At 40.7% G+C, this 21,244-nt stretch overlaps 1 protein-coding gene across 35 annotated transcripts in view; it reads left to right on the forward strand.

Moving 5' to 3' along the window:
• The first annotated feature begins 12,100 nt into the window (after positions 1–12,100).
• Positions 12,101–21,244, forward strand: part of LOC120655415 (putative disease resistance protein RGA4) — a 126,698-nt gene continuing 117,554 nt past the window's right edge. For 14 of the 35 annotated variants that reach the window (XM_039933222.1, XM_039933213.1, XM_039933228.1 and 11 more), the window contains exons 1-7: positions 12,106–12,331; positions 12,427–12,549; positions 12,640–13,110; positions 13,194–13,396; positions 13,475–13,563; positions 16,058–16,303; positions 16,386–16,548. Coding sequence is in view for 4 of the 35 variants with exons in the window: in XM_039933251.1 (XP_039789185.1) it covers positions 16,945–20,289 (3,345 nt within the window). In the remaining 31 variants the exon portion in view is untranslated. Of the gene's footprint in view, positions 12,332–12,426; positions 12,550–12,626; positions 13,111–13,193; positions 13,397–13,474; positions 16,304–16,385; positions 16,549–16,634; positions 16,842–16,915; positions 20,317–20,554; positions 20,970–21,244 lie in introns of those variants that run through there. The other 21 variants (XM_039933251.1, XM_039933252.1, XM_039933250.1 and 18 more) reach the window with 21 other exon arrangements.

Consider the following 21,244-nt stretch of genomic DNA (forward strand, 5'->3'; position numbering starts at 1 on the left):
TATCCATTTATGTCGTACCCTTGCCAAGATGTGACCTGGCTAGATGGGCCAGCTGCCAATCTTTTGATCGTTTGCTCCTCAACAGTCTCCCCATCTGGTAGATCTAGGTCCTTCAACCATGTAGTAAGTCGACGTTTGTGCTCTCTCATGACCCAATCATCCGAGCGGCCATTACATTGTGCCCGAAGTATGCTCAAGTGTTCTTCGACTAAAGGTGTCATTATCGTGAGATGCTGCATTATGTAATAATGTGCTTGTTGCACACCTTTGAAATCTTTGTCGATGAAGATTTTCCTGCCGACTGTGCCCACACTTTCCAACCTCCCCAAAAAATGTGGAATTGGCAAACCAAGGGACACAGTATCCTTTAGGTAACCTAGGCAAGACTCAATGACTTCCTCAGTATTGTATCCCTCTATCATAGACCCCTCAGGATAAGCATGATTCAATACGTACCGGTTGAGGATAGACATGAAATGCTCATACGTCCACATTTCGTGTAGGTAAAGTGGACCAAGTGCTTGTATCTGATCGACAATGTGAATCATTAGGTGTTTGGTTATATCAAAATAACCCGGAGGGAAACACATCTCTAGCTGTGCCATAGTCTCCACAATGAATTCTTTAAGATCCTGCAACACATCTTCGTCGATCACCTTTGAAATCCTATTAAAGAAGTAACATAATCGAGTGAGTACCATCTTTATATATATTGGCTTGATCGCTCTAATTGCAATCGGGAGGAACACCGTCAGCAGCACATGATAATCATGACAGCTGTAGCCGCATAGTGACAAATCTTTCATCGAGACTAGTTTTCTTATGTTGGACATGAAACGACTCGGAACTCGGATCCCTCTTAATCTCTCGCACATTGCCTTCTTCTCATCACGTGTCAAGTTGTAGCTAGCTGGGGGGAGTTCAAATCGTCCATTCCCTTTCTCCACAGGGTGAAGATCTTGTCTAATCTTCATGGCTACCAAATCCTGATGCGACTTCAAGGTATCCTTTGTTTTGGCTGATGTCTCTAGGAGGAGCCCTATTGTGTTCCCAAACACATTATTCTTCAGGTGCATACCATCGATTGCATGGCGAACCTCGAGATCCGCCCAATACGGCAAGTACTTGTAGAAGATGGATTGTTTCTTGAATGGTACGCCATCGATAGGTGCCTTATCTCTCTTTCTCTTCTTCCCATCCACCTTCTTCCCATAAATGACCTGAATGGTCCGAACCATTCTGGAAACATAGTGCCCGTCTCGTTGCATTGGTGCAGAATGGAATTCAGGTATGCCGTCAAAATGATTACAGAACTTCTTACTTCGGTACTTATGTACTTCCACCAAGAAGTGTATGTACCCAAGGTAAACTACCTTTCGAGAACCTTCAAAGAAAGACGATATAGTGCCATCCATGCACACCGTGCATCCTATCCTACCTTTGATCTGACCTGACAGGACAAACAATGTCTGGTAATCATGGATGGTGACAAATATAATAGCTCTAAGATTAAAGGGCTGCCATGCAAAACCATCAAAGATATCGATACCCTCCTTCCATAAAGTTTCCATTTCTTGTATCAGAGGCTCAAAGAAAACATCTATATCAATGCCAGGATGCTTGGGACCATGTATAAGCACGGATAGCAAAAGATACTTTCTCTTCTGGCACAACTATGTAGGCAGATCGTACATCGTCAGTATCACTGGCCATGTGCTGTGGGTGCTACTTCGTTCACCAAACGGATTCATTCCATCCGTACTCAACGCAAACCGAACATTTCTTGGATCATTCCCAAAGTCCTGATAAAACTTGTCATCAAATTCCTTCCATTGCCGAGCATCAGCTGGATGTCGGAGCTTTCCTTCACCCTTCTTGCCCTGATCTGAATTCCACCATCGCATTAGCTCAGCATCCTTTGGGTTTGAGAAGAAACGCCTAAGTCGATCGGAAATTGGGAGGTACCACATAACCATGGCAGGAATTTTGCTCTGCTTCTCAGACATGCCTAAAGTAGCATCGTCTGCCTCAACGGATGGAACTTGATTGTCATCGCCACTATAACCCGCATTGGTTTTGTACCGACTTGCAGAACACACAGGGTATTTCTTCAGATCTTTGAAAGTATCCCCACGATACAAAATACAATGATTTGGACATGCATGGATTCTTTCAACACCCATTGTGAATGGGCTAACAAGCTTCTTGGCTTGGTATGTGTTGGCGGGCACTTTATTTGGCTTTGGAAGCAAGCAAGCCAATATACGTAGCAAATCGTTGAAATTACCATCTAACCAACTATGATTAGCCTTCAGAGTCAACAGGTGTAATATGAAATGAAGGACGGTCCAGTGTTTCAGGTATCCCTTGGATCGCTTATATATATTTTCTTTTGCTGATTTTCTCACATTCTCGAAGTTTGGTAACCCCCTGGCACTAGCAGCCAATACCTCTTCTTTGGTGTGGCGCAACAACTGGCTCAGAAAATCTCCATCATCAAGTTCATCTTCACTACTGTCACTATCGATGGGCCTGTCATCGACATCATCACTATGGAATCCACCCACTCCATCATCAACGCTGACACAATCGTCATCTCTGTCAAGATCATAATAAGCATCAAAAATTCTGCCGAAATCATCACCTTGTATGATTTCATCCAATGGGTTATTGGTCGAAGGGGGAACATCCATCTCGCCATGTTTCTTCTAAATCGTGTAGTCTTTAGCAAAACCACTCACTATCACATGCCATCTAATTGTAGTTGGCTCGCTAAATACTTTCAAATTCCCACAAACTCTGTACGGGCAATGTATCAACACTGTGTTCTCCTTTCTTTTGCGTGGTTCTCTGCGAATTTAATGAATTTATCTAGCTCTCCACGGAAATATGCGTCCATCCTGCTTGCATTGTACATCCAAGCCCTATTCATCTATAAAAATTAAAAATAAATAAATAATGGAATAAAACATTTATAAATTCCTGTCTTCAATGAAAACTATAAATGGCAATACAAAAATACTTCTTTAAATATGTAGTTATTGAAAAATGGTAATTTACATATATAGTATTAAATGAGAAAATTAAAACCAAAGGTCATGCATAAATTAAAACATATTATCGCGTACCACTACATCTTAAAAGAAATTCATGCATGTGTGTAGAAAAGGAAAAAAAAACTAATCTTCTCCCTCCTCCATAGATCTAGTAAATAGTTTCCTTAGAAATGAGTGTAAAACATATACATCTAGTCCAAATGCATAGATAATATTGTTCTCCTACTAAAATAGTATAAGTTCATCCAAAAGTTTGATGCAAATAGTCTTACAAATGGCTAATCTTAACAATGGAGATCTAAATCTAGTGAGAGGCTAAGAGAGCTCAATTTGAGCCAAAAAGCACACAAAACCTTAAAAATGACAAGGATTAACTGCTAACTTACCTCTTATAGCCCCCAGCTCGATGGGAATCAAGTTGAAAACCTGCCCCCCTTTTTTTTCTTTTTTTTTTTGGATGTTGGGGAGCTCCTCTCCTGAGCCAATAATGGGGTCGGGAGGAGGAAGAAAGAACCAGAATTTATACACATATTTTTAGGGGCGGGTCGGGGGCTCCACTGCCCCTAAAATCTATTTGTAGGGGCGGGTCACCCCCCATCTGACCCTATAAATGGATCCTTTTTTAGGGGCGGCTGGGGGTGTGAGCCGCCCCTACAAATGGCATTTTTAGGGGCGGCTCACCCCCAACTGCCCCCTAAAAATGGCGCCCATTTTTAGGGGCGGTGGGGGGGGTGAGCTGTGCTTACAAATGGTGTTTCTAGGGGCGGGTGTATTGTTACAGTGTCGACGACTATTTGTAGCAACGGGTCCAATTTAGGTCCGCCCCTAAAAAAATCAGGGTGTTGCTACAAATCGTTTTTGTAGTAGTGAGAGAAGAGTACTAGGATCTAATACATCAAATAAGTAATTATGACCATATTTCATAATGATATAGTTATTCTCATTTGACATTTCAAATATTATTACTCTTTTTAATAAACTTGGTCAGATTTAGAATGGCTTGATTTAGGACAAACAAAAATATCAAACATTTCAGGACCGATTGAGTATTTTATAGAGAGTATTTTTAGGGCATACCCAACCCTTAAACTCAGCTAATGTCCATAACATTAAATATGCTGCCATCTAAGAAAAAAAACTAATGTGGCAATGAAATTAATGAAGAGAGGAGAGAAACACCACCAAACTCTGAACCTTAAACCCTCCCCTTGTTTAGATGCCAAAAGTTTACTCCGTAAATATCACATCGGATATTCCGGCACACATTTGAGTATTAAATATGAACTAATTATAAAATAAATTATAGATTTCATGTATAAACGACAAGACAAATTAGCCTAATTAATCTATTATTAGAGCATGTGAACTATAGCAGTTTAGTGTTTAATCACAGTTTAATTAGGCTAACTAGATTCATCTCGCAGTTTACAACATAACTATGTAATTAGTATTTTTCATCTAGATTTAGTGTTCCTTGCACATATTCGATGTGACTGAGTGTAAAATTTTTGTAAGGGAACTAAACAAGGCCAACTGGACACACGATTGGAGGTCAGGTGTCTTGTCAAGTTTCAAAAAAAAGGTCTGGTGTCTTGCTCGGCATATTTTTTGTGGGACCCAAAAAAAAGAAGCATACACGGGAGCAGAGGCACCTGCGCGTCCTTCGGATCCGCGGCGTCGGCTCCCTTCCGCTGGGCGGCGGAGGCCAGCCACGCCCACGACCACGAATGCGGGCTCAACGGTGATGAAGTTTATTCGAGCTCTATCGGATGGCCATGTACTTCATTGGGGCTAGACATTGGTACCAGGTAGTGTTACTATCCGGTACTAATGGATCCTTTCACATTAGTGCCGGGTGAAAACATCACCTGGTACCTATGTCTAGCCTTTGGTACCGGATGGTGTCTATCACCCGGTACTAAAAGTGCTTCACAGGTTACTTTAAAAGAAAAATATCTTCCCCTCAGTCACAACTGCGTCGTAGATGATGTGGTAAAGGAGATACACGTGAGACAAGAGGTCACGTTTCGAATCCTAGCCACTGCAATGTGCCCCTATTTTCTTTTGACGCAGTGCAAAGATACCCAAAGGTATCGGGTCATTCACCCGGTATTAATGGCTAGAGCTATTGGTCCCGGATGCCTAGTACCGGTTGTAAGAACCGGTACCAAAGGCCATCTGTGACCGGTGCCAAAGGCACTTTTTCCAGTAGTGCTGATCAATCTGAAAAAGTTTTGAGTTTGAACCACACATTCCTAAAATGAAAGTTGATGCTGCAGAGTGGGGAGAGCAAATTTGGTTTATAAATAATTTCATCGAAATACAAGAGATTTGACTATATATAATCTTGGTGCAATAATCAAGGATCGTGCAGCAGAAGCCCAACTACTCAAGAAGAAAGAATATCTGAATAGTCTATCTCTAAGATGGTCTTCATTAAGATGCTCAGAGCACAACGAGACAGAAGTACTTGATGCTCTACAGCCTCCCACCAACATCAAGTCTGTGCAGATTGAGGGTTATCCAGGTGAATATCTTCCAAGCTGGTTTCGTGGTTGTGATGGATCCGAGGTTAAGGATGGATATATATGGCTGAACATTCGAATTATCCGGATTCGTATCCGCTTAAAACACTAATATAGCTATCTGTATTCAAATTTTAATATGGATGCCGATTTTTGGAATTTTCTATTCCATATCCGTATTTAAAATAAGTGTGGAATATTCGATCATATCCGTATCCGCAAAGAAAAAATGACTTGAAACCATCTTAAATTTATCTCTATATCTAATTACTTAATGATGTACACGATTTAAATTATTAAAAAAACTAGATAACTAATAATGTTAATTCTTATATTATTAATTATATAAAAATTAAATTTAACTATTTTAATTTATTTAATGACAAAATTATTTTATATGAGTCGTATTACTTATTTGTTTAATGGTGAATTTTTTAAAATATCTTAATTATTAAGTATTTAAATATGTATTGAATATTTGTCTACTTTGCACTTAAAATAGTTTTATATATTTAATATAAAAGCTATACATAGATAAGTATGTTCTTTTTTATTAGCTATCTTCTAATCTTTTACTTCCTATCAACTAAAAAATCATTGATAAAGTAAATTGATACTCGAATTGCGCTATGTTTTAAATCGACAAGGTAGCTGAATTTGAATCCAAATTCGAACTATCCGCTTGTATTCGTATCTGAGAATATTCGTATTTACATTTCTATTCGGATTAAAATGTGATAAAAGGTGACATCCGGATCCGATTTCATCCATATCTGATCTGAATCCATCCTTACCCAAGGTCATGTCATTTTGTGAGTTACATGCGGCGACAGTTGGCAACGATAATGGCAGAGCCGGGACTATTTTCTCATTATTACATAGGTAAGCATTAGAGGGTGCTAAAACTTATCAAGCCTAGAACAATTTCTACATCCAACAACTTATGTACCGGCCACTAGAAAAATAGTTATTGTAGTTTGGGCAAGTGTAAAATCAGTGGCAATTGAATGGTCCCCTTCCCTCGAAGAAATAAGTGTCACTGGGTGGATCACCCACCACAGGCCCATAGACATGAGCCAAAATTTGACTCTAGTCTGCCATCTACGAAAGTTAGCATCGGCAAACCTCTCAGGTTTCATTGCATCCGAAGCACCAGCCATTGCTGAATTATAGTAAACGCATACATAAGGTTATTGGATTTTTGGAAATATGCGTTTAAATAGATCAAATTTAATTTGAGGCAAATTACACAAAGCAACGCTATTGCTATGTATTTCAGATCGGAAAACAGATAGAGCAAAACGAGCTGAAATAAACTCATTATGAACCAAACTGTGGAAGATATTAACCATCTGTTCTTTGAATGTCCTTTTTCCACAGTTTGCGGGCAAAAGTTGGGTTTCACTTGGGACTTAAACCTGGATATACATTCAAGGCTTCAGGAAGGAAATCATAATTTGAACATTCCCTACTTCATGGAAATTTTCATTATTGCCGCCTGGGAGCTTTGGAATGTCAGAAATGGAAAATTTTTTGAAGGGCAGCCTGTGAGCATTCAGCTTTGGATCTTGAGGTTCAAGGCACAGATCAACCTCCAAATACATAGAGTTAGAGAGGAATATAGACATTATGTAGTACAATGGCTTTCTTACCCCACCCCCTCTCTTTCTTCCTGTAAGTATTTCTCTAACACCTCTGTACAATGCTCCTTTTACTTTAATGCATTTGCTCACAGTCCCATTTCAAAAAAAAAGAGCTGAAATAAACTCATTATGAATCCATCATACTTACAGATCAGGGCTCCGTCCTTGTGTAGACATGATGCAGTGCATATCATAGTTGAGGCAGCGGACAATGTAGTCGATCGGCCTCATCAAGCGGTCGCATAGTTGCATTGCCCAGAAAACTTATTGCCATCCCTCGTACAGGCTTTACAATAGAAACGGCTCGGAGATATCGCTCGCCCTTCACCTCGGTGCACATCAAGGAGAAGAGCCGGCGAGACTTAGCAGCTCAGTACCACAGCACAGATCACCAGAAGGTAAAGAGAGAGATAAGAAAATGTTGGGTGTTTTGTATGTGTCCCTGAACGTCTCCATGACTTCTTATAGAGAGAAGGCAGCCCTCTGCAGACGTTTTCACTATAACTTCACCACTAATTTTTGGTAGTAATCTCCCAAATAACTTAGATTAATACTGCTCATTTTATTTGGGATTATAGCATTGACTACGCACTAATCACATCTAATGACAATAATCGCTGCGTCGCAAGTCACAAGCAAGGGCGGATAGAAACCTAGGGAAACTAGGGCCGCGGCCCTAGTCGTGCGTAAAAAAAAACTCTTATGTTTCTGTATTTTTTCTGTTCAAACATTTAGGTGCAGTGGCTCTAATCTCAGCCAGCCTAGATTATTTCGCGTCTTACTGACTCAGCAACTCGTCCTGTCATAGTTTGCTTTCACATGACACGACACGATCCACACGCATCTGATCGGCTCCCAATCTCAGTCTGGCTACCTGACGATCACTTATGATGCCTACTCCCAACCCTTGGAAGACGAGTGGAGTTGCGGAGGCAGAGCGGTGGCCTGCGCTCGATCTAGCTGACACGCGAGGCCACGGTCTTGCGGAGAGAGAGCCAGTGCGGATGCGCCTGGAGGTCGGTGCGGGGCGGGCGGTGGTGGGTAGCCTCGCTTAGAGGTTGGACGGCGCCTGGAACCTAGCGGAGCGGCACGGGCTTGCAGACAGGTCAATTTTTCTCCAATCTTACAACACGATTCCCATTTTCTTTAGTAAATTGGAACAAATGGATTTGTGTGATTATTTATGTCCCACTATGGCAACCTTCTGTAGAAGTTGAACAACAATCTAAGGGTGCATGACAACCGAACATAGTAGCATCGAAAGCTAGCAATGCAAATGAAGGTGGATGAAGATAAGATTGATAGGCGGAGGTGAACCGATTCGGCACTAGTTAGATGATTTTCGATTTTTTCAAAGTTTTAATGAATTTATTGTGCAATTAGATTTGGAATTGGTAATATAATATAAAACATGCAATTTAAGTACTTTTAGCATATCGCTATTGTAGCTACGTGATATGAGACTAGTTTGAGTACTTTAAGCAGTTAGATAAGTGGCCCTAGCCATGAAATTCAGCCAGCTCCGCCATTGGTCACAAGTCACGTACCGTGTGTAAACCAGCCTAATTCTTTCCTCTGTTATACATTCAACCACAGGAGAGAGCTTTCCTATTTAAGTTAGCTTGCATCCATTCCTTTCCGGCAAATGTGTTGCTGTTGACGCAAATCTAGAGCCAACACACGAAACGCACTCGATCGTGCAGCGAGTAGAGGTGCGTTGCAGCGCCACCGCTCAGACCAGTCAGACCGGTCTCAAGGAGTGGTCAGACCGGTAGCCGCCGGCAAGAACGGTGACAAAACTTACGAACATTAGTCCGGGAAGACCCATCGGGACAGGCGCACGTAGAGTTGTTCTAGGGTCGGCAGGCCACCTAGAACGCCCTCAATCGACATAGAGACGAAGGAGGAACAGCAAGTAGTAGATTGGAAAAGCTAGGGCAAAAAAAGTAAAAAGATCAATGTTTTTGTATTTGATCGATTGGATGATGACTCAATCGGCCGTGACCCTTTATATTTATAGGATGGGGTGGACTTATCCCGCAAAGAATCCTTTTTACATATCTAGATCTACAAAAATCCTAATTGTACTCGAATTTCGGGTGGCCGGTCAGACCAGTCGGGGTTGCCGGACCGGCTACAAGGCCCAGACCGGTCAGACTGCTCGTGAGCACTGGTCAGACCGGTCTGTTCGATCTGTGCCAATTTTGAACATCAACAGTTGCCTTGGTTCCTTTCCTCCGGAACTGGTTCCTGCAAAATTCCTTCCAAACCGGGCCTAAAAAGGCTATGATAGAAGCTCCGAAACACAGCACGAAATTCCCGCATGGTTCCTCATTCCAAACCGGGCCTAAGAGCAACTCCAGCAGAGCCTCTATTTGGATGACTAAACCCACATTTTAGTCATTTTGCTCAAAATTCCATCTCCAGCAGGGCCTCTATTTGGGTGACTAAAATGAGGGGGTGACTAAATTTCCTCTCCCACCCCCTCAATTTGGTCACCCTCTACTTAGGCTACCAAAAGTAAGGTCCACCATTTTTTAGTTTATTTAGTCGGTGCTGCTAAAGTAGAGACTCCATTTTGGATGACTAAACTTGAAAAGTGGGTGACTAAAATGAGTTTTAGTCACTCCACTGGAGTTGCTCTAAAAAGGCTATGATAGAAGCTCCGAAACACAGCAAAATATCACACAGCGACATATGTAAATGTTTCACGCCACATTACATATAAAAAGTTTCACAGCAACACCTCATTTGTGCCCGACCATTTTGTGAAAACAAGTCAAAGAAACATCCAAAGTGGCTGGCCGCAACATAAAAAATCAATACATACAAGCTCACTTGCTGCAACGCTCAAAAAACAAAATAACAATATCGATACTTGGTAGGTCTGCTAGTGGATTGGGTTGAAATAGGTTATATGGGGTGGGTTTTAATGTGTAGTGTATTTGAATGGGTAAAAATGAATTGTATTAGTTGCTTCAAGAAATATGTTGTATTAGATAATAGGGTAGGTGGAGCAGATTCTATATAAATATGGGTTGGAGCGGGTTGAAATTGATACTTTATGCAAAACAGCATGACTATATATAAATATGGATCTCGTGTTAAGAGCCAGACCCTGGAAATAAAACTTTGTGTTCACACCATAAAATTTATTAAAATTAACTGAAATTTGTTAGAGATGACTCTCAGTGGCAGCTACTCTGTGCAAAGCAATGCGTCTAGACCTACACGTGGACCCCATATTAAGAGCTGGACTCTGGAAATAAAACCTCGCGTTCATACTATATAATTTTATCAAAATTGATTGAAATTTGTTGAAGAAGGCTCAGTATGACTACGAGCTACTTTCTACAAAGCAGTGTGGCTAGAACTACACATGGGTCCCACGTCAAGAGCCAAAAATAAAATCACATGTTCATACTATTAAATTTTAATGAAATTGATTGAGATTTGTTGGAGATGACTTAGTATGACTAGCAGTTACTCTTCAAACCAGTGTGGCTATAACTACTTATAGGCCCCACATCAAGAGTCGAGCTTAAGAAATAAAATCTCGTGTTCACGCTATATAAATTTTATCAGAATTGATTGAGATTTGTTGGAGATGACTCAGTATGACTGACACCTACTCTGTACAAAATAGTGTGGCTAGACCTACACCTAGGCTCCACATCAAGAGTGGAGCCACTAAATTTCTATTTAATTTTATCATTAAATTTGTGTCCTATGCAAATTCTGAAATATATAGTAGAACCAATGGTTTTACATGTTACCAGCTTGTAATGGGTTGGGTTGGTTAGAGTTGAGAAATTAACTATTTGTGTAGGTTAGGGGTAAGCACATAAATATATTAATTTTGGGTGGGGTTAGATATAGTGCAAGTTACAACTTATTAGCAGGCCTAAAACTCACCGTCTGCAGTACAGAATAAAGGGTAATCCCAGCTAAATTCACTTTCCTCGGCATAAAAGAAAATGCTAATGCATGCAACATCAAGATTAACTGGTTGCAACACTGAAAAAAGATTATTCCCAAGAAAAAATCACTTGATACAACATATGTGGACAAAGGAAGGACTGCCATAGGTCTCCACCTCAAACCGGGGACAAGGACCGCGGCAATCGTCTCCCCCATCCATGAAGCATGGTAGAAGTGAGAGGAATAACGTATGGACGAGATCATGCCACGTAAACATCCAGACCGGGGTTTTACAGAAATATATATACATGCTCATAAAAAAAATTTCTTCTTGCTTTTTTTGCGAGACCTGAAGCTACGCTCTGCATTCAAAAGAAAATTTTTTCTACCTCTATCAAAAAAAGTTTTGTCAAGGAATTTCATGACGGAGGAACCTCCATCGAAAGTATGAGGACTGAGGAGCCGCCTGTTCAGGGCCCACCTGCGGACGAGTTCCTGGAGTCGCGCGACTGGACAAAGAAGATAATGCTGTGAGAAGTTGCAGAGGTAGTGACGGCTGTGGTCGCACAAGGACAGAGAAGGATGTGGAGCGTATGTAGTATGTACCGTACGTGGACCGCTATCTTTCTGTCCAGCTGGGTTTAAGAAACATCTGCAAGTTCTATAAATATGACATTAGTCTTAAACTTTTCGAGCAGCAAAACCTACCACTGGTTTATTTGTACACCTCGGGTGTCGTGTCAATAAGCAGCAATTTCCTCAGTTTCGAGGAAAGACAGCGCGAAAGAGAAGAAACTGCATGGCAAGATGTAAATGACAAATTCTTCAATCCATTTGTAAATATGGACGACACAGTTTCATTTTTTTAGGACTGAAATATAATGTAAACTGCAACCTGTCATGCTGAACAGTATTTTGTGCCGCGGAGAGGGTGGCCCGTGTAACATCTTAAGGGTAGCCAGGCTCTCGCTCCAGGGGCAACACCGTAACTTGAGGCAGCAATAATTAGTGTTGCAGTCTTTCACAAGTTGCATGACAAGTTCCTCCCCCTTTCGCATATACGGCAGCAACACGGCAAGGCAAGACCTCCAGACTCCTGAGAGTCGTCGACAGCAGGAACCAAAGGCAAGACCCCAGCAATCCTGCTTCCATGGAAAATGAATTAGCCTCCGAATCCATCTAGCCAGTAAGCAAACTTCCCCCTCGTAGTTCTCTGGTGCTTTTGTATGCAGCAGATGCATGCTGGCTTACTGATTTCTAAGCTCGGGCTACCATTTTCAGCTCTGTTTCAACTTTGCAGGAAGCAGCGTTGCAGCTGTCACTCTAGCAGATCTGGAAGTGGATTGTTACTTTGTTAGGGAAGCAGATCTGCTCGGACGGTCCATCCTGTCACAAACCAGCAGTGTAAGCCGACCAGCCTCACTCAGGTTTCTTCGTTCTTATACTTCCCCTTGGTCGATTTTCGTCTGAACAAACCAAAGATCTGGACGTCAGATCACCCCTGTCCCAGCAAGAGACTGAGCACCTGAAGCTCCGGACGCATCACCAAACCTCAGTCTTAATTCCCTACCCGTACGTCACTCTCTCCTGTGTATACAAGTAGTATATGTTTAAGGCCCATTTGCAAGTTTCGCATATTAAAAAGGAATCACTAATGTAAGGAACGCATCAAATACGTTCATAGTGAGCGGTGAGCCCCCTTTTTTTATCGGAAAGAGTACTGATGACTCTGGTCGGCCATAAAGCATGAACTCTCTCCCGTCTCCCCACAAAGCCTTTTTGACTTGGGGGATGAGAATTGTTATTCAGTTTCGCAGAGCTGCTGCTCCCAATTCAGTCTGAACTAATACTCCCGATCGAGCCTGTAAGCCAACCAGCTTGATCACATGGAGTATCTCTCCATCTCTGTGGTAACCTGAAGGCGAGTTAATCTGTTCCAAGAAACCAGTACTCGCTATCGAGCCTGTAAGCCTACCAGCTTGACTACTTCGAGTTTTTTCAGTTTTGTTTTACATTTGTCTTAGTCTATCTGAATTTTCTATCGACAGACAGCAGGTGGTTGCATACACATCTGGTTTTGCTGGTGTCCTAGCAAAGCTATCACCCAATTCTGCCACCGGTCAGTCACAAGCACCAAGAACTAAGGACAGCAACGAGTCTTGCCGATGCGCACAGTATCAGTGATGGAAGTGGACCAGAAGGACAGGAGCATCTGATTTGCATCTCGCAAGCCTGGGCCTCTTTACGACGCGTATGTCTCTCTCTGCTGTTTACGGTTACATTAAGAAACATCTGCAAGTTTTATAAATATGACATCGCGGTCTTGCAGGCTGAACGAACAGCAAAACCTACCACTGGTTTATTTGTACACTTCGGTGTCCACAGGATCTCCAAGCCTCAGTCTTACATCGCTTTTGTGTAAGTCCGTGCTGCCTTGTATGTATTGCGTAAGATCTACTTATAAGTATGGGTGGAGGTGGATATTCAATGTTGTTTTCCTGGGTCAGCCGATTAGTTGCGATGACATATATATACCACATTAATTACTAAAGAACTAGCAAGGTGGCCCGCGCTAATAGCGCGGGTAGCTAGTTTTTTTATTTAATTCATTAAAAATATTTACATTGACAGAAGAGATTTATTTTATAATTTATTTACCTCTCATTTGCTCTTGTTGAATATTATAATACTTGCAGCTTTCTATGCATAGGAGTTCATATCAATCATCACTTTTTATGTTGCTTTATTCTATATTATAGTTGCATATTTTAGTACTTAAACCTGCAAAATCTAAATTTGAGGATTGAATTCAATTTTGGATCACCTTGAATACGGAGCAAATTGTACATAATTGTATTCATATAAAGTTTTTTATAATTATGAAATATATTTATATGTATTTGATAGTTGTGTTTGCCAACAATCTGTAACTTAGATATTGGAGTTCGATTTGTATCTTGCAATATTTTGATTAATATTTAGCGAAAATATATCTAGTGTAGTTGTTAGAGCACTTAAGTAGCATCTAGCAGATCTAGACCTGACTCATCATCGGAGCGAAATAAAAATGATCATGGATTAGACAAAAAAAAAGTTATGTTAAAAAATAAGTTGAGGCCTCCTGCTGCCTTTGGTAAATAAATGTTATACAAAACTTATATATATGCGTGCTATGTTAATGCATATATGTTTTAAATTTTTTATTTAACCGAACCTATTATTATTTTTCCCACTTTGGTTACTGCACAATTTATTTATTTTTAGCCCATATGACTGCATATATTGGTCTACTTTAGAGTTTTGTCATCTCGATGATAGATAGTTCCATATATATCTTTGTTGTTGTTTCTAACTCTTTTCTTTATTTTTCATTTTCTCTAGCAATTTTTATTGATTTCTCTGTCTTCTATTTTGTTCCTCGGTATATTTGAAATCGATTAGTGTGTATCGCATCCGATGCATTTAATGGAGAAGTTTCCTGTTTAGTATTGTGCCTCGGGGTTTTTTTTTCTGAGCGAAGAGGAGCATCGATAACGTACATTTGTTTGAATCATTTGATTTTGTACTGTAGGGAATCGACTTTGAGATAGATTAGCAGGGCTTCAGGCCTGTATCTGTGGCTAAAATAATTTCAGTTGTGGCTTCTTTGATGGAGCAGCTTTTTTATGGATATAGAGCTGTTTTGAAAACCGTTCGGTAGAACCGCTTCTTCTATTTTTTCATGAATATATGAAAGATGTCAAATGTCCAACAGGACATGGCTATAATTTAATATTTTTCTCATTCTAATGATATTATTTATAGACTAAACCAATAAATTCACTTTTGTCCTGTTCTTTTGCCCTCATTTTCTCATTTTTCCTGCCTTCTTTTTCTATTCTCCTTTTTCTACTTTCCTTACCCGTTCAATCTTGGTGCTTCTTTATCTTTTTCTCTTCTCTTTCTATATACTTCTTTAGAGGTATCGATCACATTTGTGTTCCATGCCTAGTGTGTACTTATAGAAGATTAGATGGGGATAATAATGTTAATAATTATTTATGCTATTTGATTCCTCACATGACTAACTCCCTGATTTTTCCCATGCATCTATTTAGATTGAGCTAATAATAGTCACATTTATTTGTAGGTTTCGATGCTTTACCCTTTATCCAAGTAATTATTACAATCATATTTCTCTCACATTAATTCGTCTGCGTATTCATTGGCCCACACTTACAATCATAAGGTGCCAATGGTCTTGCAATAGATTGCAATATGTGAAACTCTGCGCATCATCATTATTTTTTCGTCCCTATCTTGACGTTTGGTTGCTCCATAAGAAATGGATTGATTGAGTTCGGCAATGATTTTGAGTAGAATCCAGTGTGCTTCATGCAGCTCTGCATGACGTTCTTGAGACTCAAAAAGTTGTGATTCGGAATCTCGGGCAAAGACTATGGCCGCGTCGTAGTGCAGGGCGTTCCAAAGATTTTTCAAAGCAATTATCTCTTTCAATAGCACCAATACAATACAACTATGGTCGTGTTGTCACGCTTATGCTGCTGCCATTTTTTTGCATCTTTAAGGAAGGTTAATGCGAGACATAGATGGTAACATGAGTTTTTATGTCATGCGGACCCTGTATTTAACTTTAATTGGATACAGACACTTTTTGGTAGTTTAAAATATTGCATCTCATTAAATTGGACATGGACTCTTTGATTAAGCCCTAATTTCCTTATTTTTTTAATTCCGAATTAAACTATTTACTAATAGTATTCAGCATGGACTCTTTGCCATGTCTTAATTTTCCTTAATTTTTTAAATCCGAAATTAGCTATTTATTAATCGTATTTGATATGACTCTTGAGTTTGTTTGAACCGTTAGATCTTCATAAAATCCAACGGTGTAAATTCTTCTCTTTTTTAGATTAATGTGGGAATTTCTAGACTCTCTCGGCGAACGTGGTGGCTTCTTTTAACACTCCTTTAATAATATAATAGATAGATAGATGTCTGTATTGGCATCTGTTCCAAAGTTGCAGAAACAAAGCTTCCCATCTCGATCCCTTGCACCTTCGAGGCTGAGCAGCACCCGGGGACAGAGTTGAGCTCACTTCCTGCTCCGAGGAAGGATACGAAATCATCAGCAGCCTCCTCCCAGTTTATCTTTCCAGTAAGCATCTAATCCTTCATCTTCTAATAATAACGCAGATCCATCCATTCATCTTCTGATCCAGTACCTTCTCTCTTTACAGGAATTGTCCAGAGCAAACGGACTGTTGCTTAATAATTTTACAAAGTTTGCTAGCTGCTAGATTACAAGAATTATTGTTGCAGGATCACTGTATCTACTTTAGGTCAGTGAAAAGAAAGCCAATAATCTGCTCCTCCGACGGACCCATCCTCAGAGTCCAGCAAGTAAGTCGATCAAGGCCACTGTCCTCACATCGTCCTTCTCAGTTTCCTTGCCAAGTTTTCTTATTTTTCCGCTGAACAAATGTCAGGTGTGATTGCCTACTTGCCTGATGCCCTGATCACGCCTTTCTAGGAAAGGGGCCCTTCAGTCCTGCAGACAGATCGATCAGCAGAACCTACAGCTGCCACTGCAAGTTCAGAGCATCTGACATCACCATCTCTGAGTCTTTACTTCCCTTCGTGGAAGTCCCTGTCTCGTATGTATTGCACAAGTAAGATCGATTTACAACATTCACGTACGTATGGAATCCAAATCATGATTCATAAGGATTTACTCATCCAATGCTTAATACGCCCATTATTTCTCCAGGATAGCAAGATCTTCAGAGTCCAACCAACATGAGCCTATCAAAGGCCATTGGGATAATTAACGGCATCAATGAGTTTGGTAATTTTTTCCAATTGCTCGGATCTGCTGCCTCGTATATGCGTTCCCAGTGGAACGGGTCACAAGAGGAAAAACTTAAAGAAGATGACGTATTGCAGTTGCAGAGTGACCTTCAACGTCTACGTGATACTCTACCAGCAATGTACAACCTTATTGATAGAGCAGAGTGGAAGAGCCATGTACCTGGTGTGGAACAGCTCCTTCCAAATCTCAAGGATGCAGTGTATGATGCAGAGGACCTTCTGGATGAGTTCAGATGGTATGATCTGAAGGTGAAAATTGAGGGCAATGCAACCCACCCTCCTTTCATTGACTTCTTTCACAGCGTCACTCAAGGAAGCTTCAACAAAGTGGTTGATATCCAGAAAAGGCTTAGTAATCTTTCTAGCCAGCTTGAGAAGATGGGCTTGCATGAGGAAACACCACAGTTTGACAAATCGCTCAGGCCAGTAACCACTTCTTTCCGCACTGAGCCAAAGATATTTGGTCGTGAGAAGGAACTGAGGGAGGTGATCCGATTGCTTGGTGTACCGAACTGCAGTAAAGAGTCTTCTTCAAAACGGAAGAGATCTTCTCATGCAGCAAACAGTGAACCAAGGATAGCATATGTTCCTGTTTTGCCAATAGTTGGAATCGGGGGTGTTGGAAAAACTACTCTAGCCCAAGAGATCACCACCCTACAAAGGGTCAAATCCCACTTTGACAACATCATATGGATTTGCGTCTCTGATGAATTTGATGAGGAGAGGTTTACTAAAATTCTCATAAAATCTCTATCTGGTAAAGAGGCAACGGCTGATAATTTAGATGATCTTCAAAAAATTCTTGCTGGTGAAGTTGGAAAAAAGAGGTTCTTACTTATCCTCGACGACATTTGGCCTAATGCCTTGAATGAAGGTTGTTGGAGAAAATTTTGTGCACCTCTCACAAATGTACTTCAGGGAAGTATGTTGTTAGTGACCACAAGGTTTGTAGAGGTTGCTGATATAGTGGGCACAATGAACACATTTGCATTGGAAGGCTTACAAAATGATGTATTTTGGCAGTTTTTCAAAATGTGTGTGTTTGGGTCTGAGGATTATCACATTGATCCAAAATTAGAACAGATTGGTAAAAGCATACTTCCAAAGTTGAAGGGCACTCCTTTAGCTGCTAAAACTATTGGAAGGCTATTACGAAAGAGCCTTAACCCTGCACACTGGAATGATATACTAAATAGTGAACTGTGGCAGCTTAGACAAAAGGAGACTGATATTTTGCCAGCTCTTCGGTTGAGCTACATGTATCTACCTTTTAATTTGAAGAGATGCTTCTCATTCTGTGCTACATACCCCAAAGATTACAATTTTGACAAATCTAGTCTTGCTGAAATTTGGGTGGCAGAAGGATTTGTAGAACCTCAAGGCAGCATCCCACTTCAACATATTGGTGGTCAATACTTTGAAGACCTTGTAAATTTGTCCTTCTTCCAAAAACTCCGTGGTAAGTATGTAATACATGACTTGATGCATGACATGGCACAGCTAGTTTCGAAGGAGGACTGTTTCATTGTAAAGAATGCAAGTGATATTGAAATGGTTCCGCAAAATGTTCGCCATCTATCAATACTCAGAAGCAATGATGTTAAACTTTCGAACTTATTGAGCCTATGCAAGCACAAAAAGCTGCGCACCCTACTTTGCAACAAGTCTTTAGGAAGTGGGACTTTGTATCCAGCGGTGGGTCGCTGGTTTAGTGGACTTCAGTACCTGCGTGTGATTTTTTTTGCCTCCACGAAGGGCCTACCAGAGAGTATTGGTAATCTGAAGCATCTCCGGTACCTTGAAATATCCGGAGGTTGCCATTTTGACAGCTTTCCTTCATCATTCTCTAGCCTCTATAACTTGCAGATTTTATATGCTAGGAAATGCAACTTTGGAAGATTACCAAGAGGTGTCAGTAAGCTGATCAATCTGAAAAAGTTTGAGTTTGAACCAGATATTCCTCAAATGGAAATTGATGCTGCAGAGTGGGGAGAGCACATTCGGTTTATAATAAATAATTTGAATCAAATTACAAGAGATTTGACTATATACAATCTTGGTGCAATAAGCAAGAATCGTGCAGCAGAATCCGAACTCAAGAAGAAAGAATATCTGAATAGTCTGACTCTGATATGGTCTTCGTTAAGATGCCCAGCGCACAATGAGACAGAAGTACTTCAAGCTCTACAGCCTCCCACCAACATCAAGTCTGTGCGGATTGAGGGTTATCCAGGTGAATATCTTCATAGCTGGTTTCGTGATTGTGATGAACCCGAGGCCATGTCATTTTCTGAGTTACCTGCGGCGACAGTTGACAACAATAATATTAGCAGAGCCGGGACCATTTTCTCATTATTAACAGAGGTAAGCATTAAAGGGTGTCAAAACTTATCAAGCCTGGAACAATTTCTACATCCAACGACTTCTGTACCAGCCATCAGCAAAATAGTTATTGAAAATTGCGCGAGTGTAAAATCAGTACCAATTGAATGGTCCCCTTCCCTTGAAGAAATAAGAGTGTCCAACTGTCCAAAAATGACGCATCTTTCGGCCCCGTCCGCAAAGAAGCTCGTGCTGAAAGAGATTTTTGGATTCAACATTGATTGTAGTTCCCTCACCTTCTTGCATATATATTCCTCCCAGCTGCCATCGATTGAACTAGAAAAGTGGAGTCTTCCAGTACTGCAGAGGCTCCACATCGGTCATTGTAATTGTCTGAAATTTATTAGAGAATCTGAGCACATCGGTCATTGCCTTTCCCTTGGCTTGGCCAGAGGCAGCACCGCCAAATTCCCGTTACTCACTGACCTAACTATAGAATTCTGCAGCAAGCTGGAAAGTATTGATGACCTCCTAACACATGAGTGCCTCCCTGCCATCGAGAGTATTACTATTCGGTCTTGTGTTTTGCTATACCTGCCCACCAAAAAATTTGAGAGTTTTCCTTTTCTGAAGAATTTGGAGATTGTATGGTGTCCACGTCTCTACTGGCAAAGTGCAATGGTGTTACCACCGTCCCTCCAGAAGCTTGACTTATACAGTTGTGGGGATTTCTCTGCCTGGTCTCCTATGTGCTGCCTAGAGAACCTAACCTCCCTTCAGTCACTAACGATGAAATCATGCCAAGGTATAGTGTCCATTCCAGGCGAACTTTGGAGCAGAAATCTCAGGTCACTCCGGAAATTGGAGATTGAGGAGTGTCCAGACCTTGTCTCAATTGGTGGACATAAATACAGTATACATTCGAGGCTGCCCAAAATTGACGGAGATTGAGCAGCCCCGGAGGAGATGGAAGTAACGGTACGTATGTGACTTGGTTTCAGTATGAATTATGATCCAAATAGTATTTTAGGAAACTTGTGGATTGCACCTTTAAATTGTCTTGTTTTCACATGTGAGATTATATGTGGGCTAGTTATATTTTGTCCACAGCAATTTCAAACATGTTTAGCACTCCGACTAGCGCTTGCAGTTCCATTTACATTCTCGTTTTTGGAGAATAGTCCTTTTGCAAATCAAATGTTCTCTACTTATGCAGGTTTGATGGGCCAGGCCGACGGGACATATAACCAACATCGCTGCCTCATGATGATCACCTTGCTATGTTCTTCCTTCAATTTTTAGCCTCCACGTGTGATCTGGGATCACATGAAAAATAATTCGCTGTCTCATGAAAAATAATTCGTATTAGTTTGAGAAATCAAACCATTTAGATACTTCATTATGGGATCATTCTATGAATTTTGGTTGGACGTGATTGTTCCACTTTATCAAACTGAGACATCATGTTGTGCGAAATAAGATGATGGTGGATTAACCCCTCCAGCCCAGACAAGATGATTAGGTTTGGAGTTGGGATTAACCCCGCGTCTGTTGTGGTCTGTCGCATTTTTATTCATATGAAAAGTTCGTTGTGTTCGCCTGAAATCTACAACAATGTTTCAATTTTCCAATTTTCTGGAAGGCACAGGAACCAGAATAGGATTTTTGTTCTCTATGCACTATGTCGAATGAACTGCTGAATTAATCCCTGATCCGTTCAAAGGCATTCAACTGTAATATGTACCTCGCTGAAACATTTACCGTGGAGCAGAAAACACTACATCAAGGCTATGACAGCTGATTATTATAAAGAAATTCGTTCACAGCATGCACATTGGAATGGCATGAGCTACATTTGTATTGTATTAGTACAAATCCAAGTGGGTGAGCCAAACAAACTTGAACC

Source organism: Panicum virgatum, chromosome 1N, assembly GCF_016808335.1.
Source record: "Panicum virgatum strain AP13 chromosome 1N, P.virgatum_v5, whole genome shotgun sequence".
Lineage (NCBI taxonomy): Eukaryota > Viridiplantae > Streptophyta > Magnoliopsida > Poales > Poaceae > Panicum > Panicum virgatum.